At 43.0% G+C, this 7,498-nt stretch overlaps 1 protein-coding gene across 1 annotated transcript; it reads left to right on the forward strand.

Moving 5' to 3' along the window:
- Positions 1-908: 908 nt before the first annotated feature.
- LOC128688306 (cuticle protein AMP2) lies at positions 909-7,267 on the forward strand. The gene is made up of 3 exons (XM_053776068.2): positions 909-1,041; positions 2,575-2,804; positions 6,503-7,267. Exons 1-3 carry the CDS (start codon positions 1,033-1,035, stop codon positions 6,696-6,698), a joined length of 435 nt encoding a protein of 144 aa, XP_053632043.1. The 5' UTR covers positions 909-1,032; the 3' UTR covers positions 6,699-7,267.
- The last annotated feature ends 231 nt before the right edge of the window (positions 7,268-7,498 follow it).

The following is a 7,498-nucleotide window of genomic DNA, read 5'->3' on the forward strand; positions in this document are numbered from 1 at the left end:
TATGTGTATTTGTATGTACGTATGCATGTACGAATATGTGTATTACACACACACACACACACACAGCTGTGACTCATCTGACGACATAGGGATGTTAGGAAGTATTTCTTCAGTCATAGAGTTATCAGGAAGTGGAATAGTCTGGAGAGCAATGTAGTGGAGGCAGGATCCATACATAGCTCCATGAGCAGGGAGACAGTGGACCTAGTAGTGACCAGTGAAGAGGCTGGGCCAGCAGCTATAACTCCACCCCTACTGAAGCTGCAGTAGCTACTAAACTCATAATGGAATGCTTGTCGATATCTCCTTCACCCTGTTGAAGTCTCTCAACTCCGGCTGACACATTTCATTACTTTATTCAATAAAACAGATTCTACGTTTAGGAATATAACAGAAAATATAACTGACGCTTGTTCCTGCAGCTGTAAGTATAAGATAGCAATGTATTATTATTATTATTATTATTATTATTATTATTATTATTATTATTATTATTATTATTATTATTATTATTATTATTATTATTATTATTATTAAGAAATAATACACAGAGTAGCTGTACAATGCTGATTTAATCAAAGTTCTGTTAAATACATAAAATCTGTTCCTTTTTTCATCAGTGACGTAGTGACTGTCTGACCAGGAACCACTTGGTCACTTCATTACCTTCGTCTCGTCCCTCCCTCCCTCGCCCTCACTCACCCCACCTCCCTCACGATGGGACCGCCTCTACCCCATTCACCCACTCAGAGTCCGCCCTGCCCCGCCCCTCACTACCCCACCACTCACACGACCCCTGGCATATCCGGTACGACCTTCCACGACCCCCACCTGGAGACGGGGCTGGAACAGAAGGTGAGGTTAGGAGGGGGGTTGGTTTTAGAGGTGGGGAAGGGGGGCAGCAAAAACCGCTAGAGGCTAAACCTCCCTCGGCCTCGGCTCGGGGTATATAAGCAGGGCGCGAGTTCTCATAGGGCATCATCTTCCTCCTCTTCCTCCTTCCCAAGTCATCTCTCCGCCAGCTCAGCCAACATGAAGTTTGTGAGTACTCGGGACTGCCTTTACCAACCCCGCCGCTGCTGGCCTAAAACTCGACTTTTTTAACCTTACTATTGATGCTTTACATTGTAAAGGATCAATTGTATAGTATACAATATCGACGGGTTAATGAATAAGACACATGTACAACAAATGGGTAATATTTTTAACCTACGATGTACCCAAGTGTTGTGCTTGTTCCTCAGTCATCCACTCGTGTTTACTATTGATGAGAATTCGGATGCTGATTGTACTTCTGCTCGCTAGGAACTAAGATTTAGTTGAAGATGGCGACTTACCTGACTAGGAACTAAGGACTTATTTCTAGTAGTGGCCCCAAAATGTAAATTAAACTGATTTCTTAATATTGAATTTACGTGGAGCACTAAATCCGTGTGGGTCATTTATGGAGTGGTGAAGGTTCGATCCTTCGTCCGCTAATCGCATGCCAGACACACTGCCTAATTGTATTTGTACACTTAGAAGAAAATGAAGTGTGTTAGTGTGACTTAGCTAAGAACGAACTAGAAATATCGTTCCTGACAATACTTGAGGGTATCAGGTACCAGGACTATGTGGTACATCTATCAGGCTGCTAGAAACTAGGAACTTGTTAGCTGGAATGACTAATAGAGAAAAGTGACTTTCCTTTAATTAATTCCTCTTCTTTTTTTTTAAGAATTATATGAAATAGGTGCCACTTAAGAACTGGGAAAGTTACCAAAAAAGAGTGTTCCTGGAAAATTAATCCTGGAAATATGTCCTCTTCTTTTTTTTTAAGAATTATATAAAATAGGTGCCACTTAAGAACTGGGAAAGCTACCAAAAAAGAGTGTTCCTGGAAAATTAATCCTGGAAATATGTCCTCTTTACAAAATTATATCTCTTCTGCGTCTTTCCTCTCCTGAGCTCCGTGTTTCAGGCGTCGCTAATACTGGTGAAGCCTCGTTGAGGGTAGACGGAAAATTACTTAGTGTGAGGAAGCATGAAGGAAGCCTCTTGTCAGCCATTCACATTCTCTGAAATTGAATAACAATGAAAGATAATATATACATATGTAATATACAATCTAGACAGATGTATGCTTGTACAACCTTGTACAACCTACAGTCTTATTATGTTCACGAGGAAGCCTTAAACCCGTCATTCTTATACAGTTCCTGGGAATGAGAGGAAATCATACATACATGGCTAAAGGAAGGGAAACGTAGCTACAATTCCCTGGATCGAGAGCCCTTCGCCAGCATCTTGGAATATGCCGATGAAGAGAGTGCTGTCTAGAGTTGTTAGGTTAATGGTCTTCATTTTTTGTGTTTGTAGAAATTCTCAGCTCACAGTTTCTCATAGCAATAATTTTTTTAAGGATAGATGACCATCTGTACTGAAGTCAGTTTTGCTAAGTCCAGACATGATTAAACTCAGTCGTTATCTCACTACTAAGCTGGGATTTCTTAACCCAGACAGAATTAGCATTGCGGCTGTGCTTCAAGACTTTCCCCAACAATTTCCTTTTTTATCCTTTTTCTCCCGACATAGGTGGTCCTCGCCTGCCTGGCCGCCGTCGCCGCCGCCGCCCCGCAGCAATTCAGCCGACCAATTGATCAGGGAAGACCCGAATACAAACACATCGAAATCCTCAGAGACGAGCGGGAGGACCGTGGTGATGGCAACTTCCGCTACGAGTTTGAGACAGAGAATGGCATCCATGTCAACGCTGTCGGCACGCCTGGCTCTCAGGGCCAGAGCAACATTGAAGGATTCTTCAGGTGAGTTCACCCATCCTGGCAGGCCATCCCGCAAGTCTTTTCTCACTTTCCTGCAGGAATTTAATGTTTTGAGTCCCTCGTCACTCTCCTCCAGAAAGACGATCTTTCGAAGTCCTGCTTCCTACTTCTTCAGTAAGATCATCTTTCGAAGTCTTTCTTCCCTTCCCTCCAGGAAGACCTTTCGAAGTTTCTCTTCCCTTTCCTCCAGGAAGGTAATCTATCGTAGTCCTTCCTCTCGTTCACCAAGACCATCTCTCAAAATCCTTCTTCCTACTTCTGCGGGAAGATCATCCTCCGAGTTCTCCTTCTGTCTCCTGCAGGAAGAAACTCGAGCTCTTCAGTATGTCAGATAATTATCTAGACTCATCATTCGGAGAGGAGACACAAAGTCTCAGGGCCAGTCTGTCACTGGCCTCGCACATATCTTAAGAAACATGTCTATAACACCCTGAAACATGGAAGTCAAACACTATGGTAATGAATTTCTTGGACGCACAGAGGTGAAGGCTCGAATCTTCGTCCGCTCTTATTCTCAAGTCTTGAGAAAGATTCTAATTAGAACTCTTATAAAAAATAGATTCACTAGCCTACCTGTAGCTTAACATTCTGCATTCGTACAAAGCAAACACACACACACACACACACACACACACACATACCCACACACACACCCACACACACACACACACACACACACACACACACACACATTCCCACACACACACCCACACACACACACACACACACACACACACACACACACACACACACACACACACACACACATACCCACACACACACCCACACACACACACACACACACACACACACACACACACACACACACACACACACACACACACAGACACACACACACACACACATACCCACACACACACACCCACACACACACACACACACACACACACACACACACACACACACACACACACACACACACACACACACACACACACACACACACACACACACAGGAAGTGGATCTATACATAGGTTTAAGAAGAGATCAGATAAAGTTCATAGAGCAGGGAGAGAGTGGACCTAGTAGCAACAAGCGAAGAGGCGGGACCAGGAGCTGTGATTCCACCTCTGCAACCGCAAATAGGCAAGCACAAATTGATGAGTACACACACACACACACACACACACACACACACAGAAAGTGACTTAGAATTTAGGGTAGTTTGAATACACCCGAAAGGACACAGGTTCGACTCCTATCCGCCTATCAGTAAAGAGGTACCTGGGTGTTAGTTTCTTTACACTTGCAGCTCCTCCCCACCTACCAGAAAACAGGTACCTGGGCGCTATTCTCCTTACACCTGCAGCTCCTCCCCACCTGTCAGTAAACAGGTACCTGGACACTAGTCTCCTTACACCTGCAGCTCCTCCCCACCTACCAGTAAACAGGTACCTGGACACTAGTCTCCTTACACCTGCAGCTCCTCCCCACCTACCAGTAAACAGGTACCTGGACACTAGTCTCCTTACACCTGCAGCTCCTCCCCACCTACCAGTAAACAGGTACCTGGACACTAGTCTCCTTACACCTGCAGCTCCTCCCCACCTACCAGTAAACAGGTACCTGGGAGCTAGCATCCTGGAGAAAAGGTAGAATGCTAATAATAATAATATCGAAAGCGGACCACCAGCAGTATCGCTCTGAACCTGTGACTATAAATAGGTAATCTCTCTCACACACATACACAGAGGTAACTTTCACCTGCACATTAGGTCAATAGTGCATTCAGTATCCCCCCTCACTATCACCTCTCACTACCACCTCTCACTGTCATCCTCACTATCATCTCTCACCTTATCCCTCCCTAGCTCTTGCCTTAAAGATAAATCATGACAACTGTGCACATTCAAACACAAACACGCATGATTACATTTACCTATGATAGGTAAGCAAGCTTCACTCAAGGAATAGGAGGGACGCCCCATTTATCTGGATCAAAAGCCCTTCGTCCGGACTCAAAAGCCCTTCAACGTACGTTAGTACTTTCAAGGGCTTAGCATATGTTGACGAATATACATTTCTTCTGCCTTAAGATTTTCTCGTCTTCCAGGACTCCTCAGTCTCTCTTTCGTCTCACTAATGGGTAATGATCTCAATTGTGTTTTTCGTCTTTCGTGAGAGTGTCAGTCTTTTCTGCGAATATTCTTTTCTTGCTCGTCTCTCCATTCTGTGTTTATCTTTCTCTTATTTAATTATCTTTTACTCGTATGAGCGCATTCTCAGGTGATATCTTCCATTTGTGCAAGAATAATTTCATCCTTCGACGATCTTTCTCTCATTTTAGGATTTTCTGGTGACTGTCTCTCTCTCTGTCTCTCTCTCTTTCTCTCTCTCTCTTCTGTATCTTTCTCCTGAGTATCTTTCTCTTACGCATCTTTCCATCCTGCAAGTACTCCTCTCATGTGAGTGTCTATCCCTCAAGTTAATATACCTTTCTCTTGAGAGAGTATCCTACCACTGTGTGAGTGTTTAATACGAACATCTTTGCTGTGTGAGTGTCCCTCCCTGGTGATGTAACTCGTGTGGATGACCCACAAGAAGAGACGAAACCTGTACAGTGAATCTTCGTTTTTCTCAATCTCACGATTAGGAAGACCCGTTCTCGTGTGAAAAAAAAAAGTAGACCTTCCTACACTCAGTATCCTTCCCTTATTATTATTATTATTATTATTATTATTATTATTATTATTATTATTATTATTATTATTATTATTATTATTATTATTATTATTATTATTATTATTATTTATTATTATTATAATTATTATTATTATTATTATTATTATTATTATTATTATTATTATTATTATTATTATTTCTTTGATTAAGATCAATTTATAATCATCAAAGGTACCCTTTACCTTTTTCTTGAAGGTGGTCAGCTTAGAGCAGAAGTGACTAGAGGCAACAGAGACACATACCTTGCCAAGTTGAGTTTGTACATTCCGATTTCGAGAACTTAGTTTTACTATACAAAGGGTAGCAATTTAGTGATGCAGTGATGGTCCGAACTATATCTGTTCAGAGCATCAGTAGCTAAAGATTCCTGGAAAGCTATTATTTTTTCCAGTAATGAGAGTGAGCATTGTTAGATTCTTTGCTCTCGCTCGTCTGTCCTGTATATCTGCCACCGCCACCAGTTCTCTTTTGTTATCTTTTGTTACCTCTCCTATCTTTCCCTCTCACGCCGTCCAGCCACTGTCATTCTCTCCAGTTATCACTCGTTCTCTCCCCAGATTTATTACTTCTTCCTTCCCTCTCACCCCGTCCTCCACACACACACACACACACACACACACATACCAACTTTCCACCTTCACTTCATCCTCCCTAACTTTTACCTTCCTTCCTTTGTTTCCCGTCGTGACTCACAAGTCAGACAACAATAGTGACAATTCTCATTCAACTCGTCTCTCTAAAAGACACCAGTAAATATCAGCAAATTCCTCACAACACTGAGTGGATATTTTGAGAAATTGCTAAACACAGAAGGCTCATACAGCGACTGAAGAATAATAGAAAATAAGGTTTATTCTAAAGAAGAATAGGTTTATTCGAAAGACTTGAATCAAGAGCCTTGAGTCAGCATCAAGGCGAACGCCTTTTGAATCACTTCGCTTTTCTTTTTTATGACGCCTACGTTCTCCTCCCTCAGGTTCCCTCTCGATGACGGCACCATCGGTGAGGTCCAGTACGTCGCTGACGAGCTCGGCTACCGCCCACAGTCCAACCTCATCCCCACGGGCCCCCCCCTCCCTGCTCACGCCATCGAACAGATCCGCCTCGCCGAGGAGCTCCGTCGCCAGGGCGTCGAGTGGGACCAGTATGGATTCAGAATCAACAGAAAGTGAGCATTGCGGCAGATCCAGGAGCCCTTGTACAGCGCTGACCAGGCTTGACGCGGAGCCCCCGACGATAGCGGCAATGTTTAGCTAGCGTCGGGCACTTGGGATTCGTGTAGAACGACGGTATTGTAGATTATCGCAAACGCTTATCGTAACCACATCTACACAAAAACACACATCAAAACACCAGCAGCTCTCCTAAAAAACACACACACATAGTATTAAAAAAACACCTATTCTAAATAGCTTTAATAGTTACTGTTATATACTCAATAAGCACAATACAAACATCCACATGATAGCATCAACACTCTTAGTCCGGTGGCTGACCACATCACCCACAAGTTGATATCAGAGGTATGTTAATTGTCACATGCGCAGGCGCCCTCTGACATACCTACTGGGTTCTCTCAGCATACCACACTCATACATACCCTCCCTTTCTTTCAACTCCCTCCTTCTCCCCTACCCAAACTTGTCGGTTTTCAAAACAATTCATCACAACTTAATACTAAATCTGAATCGGTGTAAATAAACCCAACGATTGCAGGTTTCAGTCGTTTTTTTTTTTTTAACAGACTTAGCATTCTTGGTTTCACAGCCAGTATATCGAGCCCTACAACATTTTCTTTCTTTCCACCAAAACACAGTTTAATTCAGTGAAACCATTCAGATACCCCAGTTATCACAGATACCATAATTATCAGCAGTTTTCAAAGTGGTTAGAGAGGTGCCGGACTCACCAACACAACACTTTCTTCTCTCCCTGAAGACCAACACTACAGCGGATTCAAGACAAAAACGCA

The sequence above is a fragment of the Cherax quadricarinatus genome, chromosome 19, assembly GCF_038502225.1.
Source record: "Cherax quadricarinatus isolate ZL_2023a chromosome 19, ASM3850222v1, whole genome shotgun sequence".
Taxonomy (NCBI): Eukaryota; Metazoa; Arthropoda; class Malacostraca; order Decapoda; family Parastacidae; genus Cherax; species Cherax quadricarinatus.

Bases quoted from the DNA above. Each gene is read 5' to 3' on its own strand.
- LOC128688306 (XM_053776068.2), top strand. The intron at 2,805-6,502 runs GTGAGTTCACCC...CTCCTCCCTCAG, and splicing joins AACATTGAAGGATTCTTCAG to GTTCCCTCTCGATGACGGCA.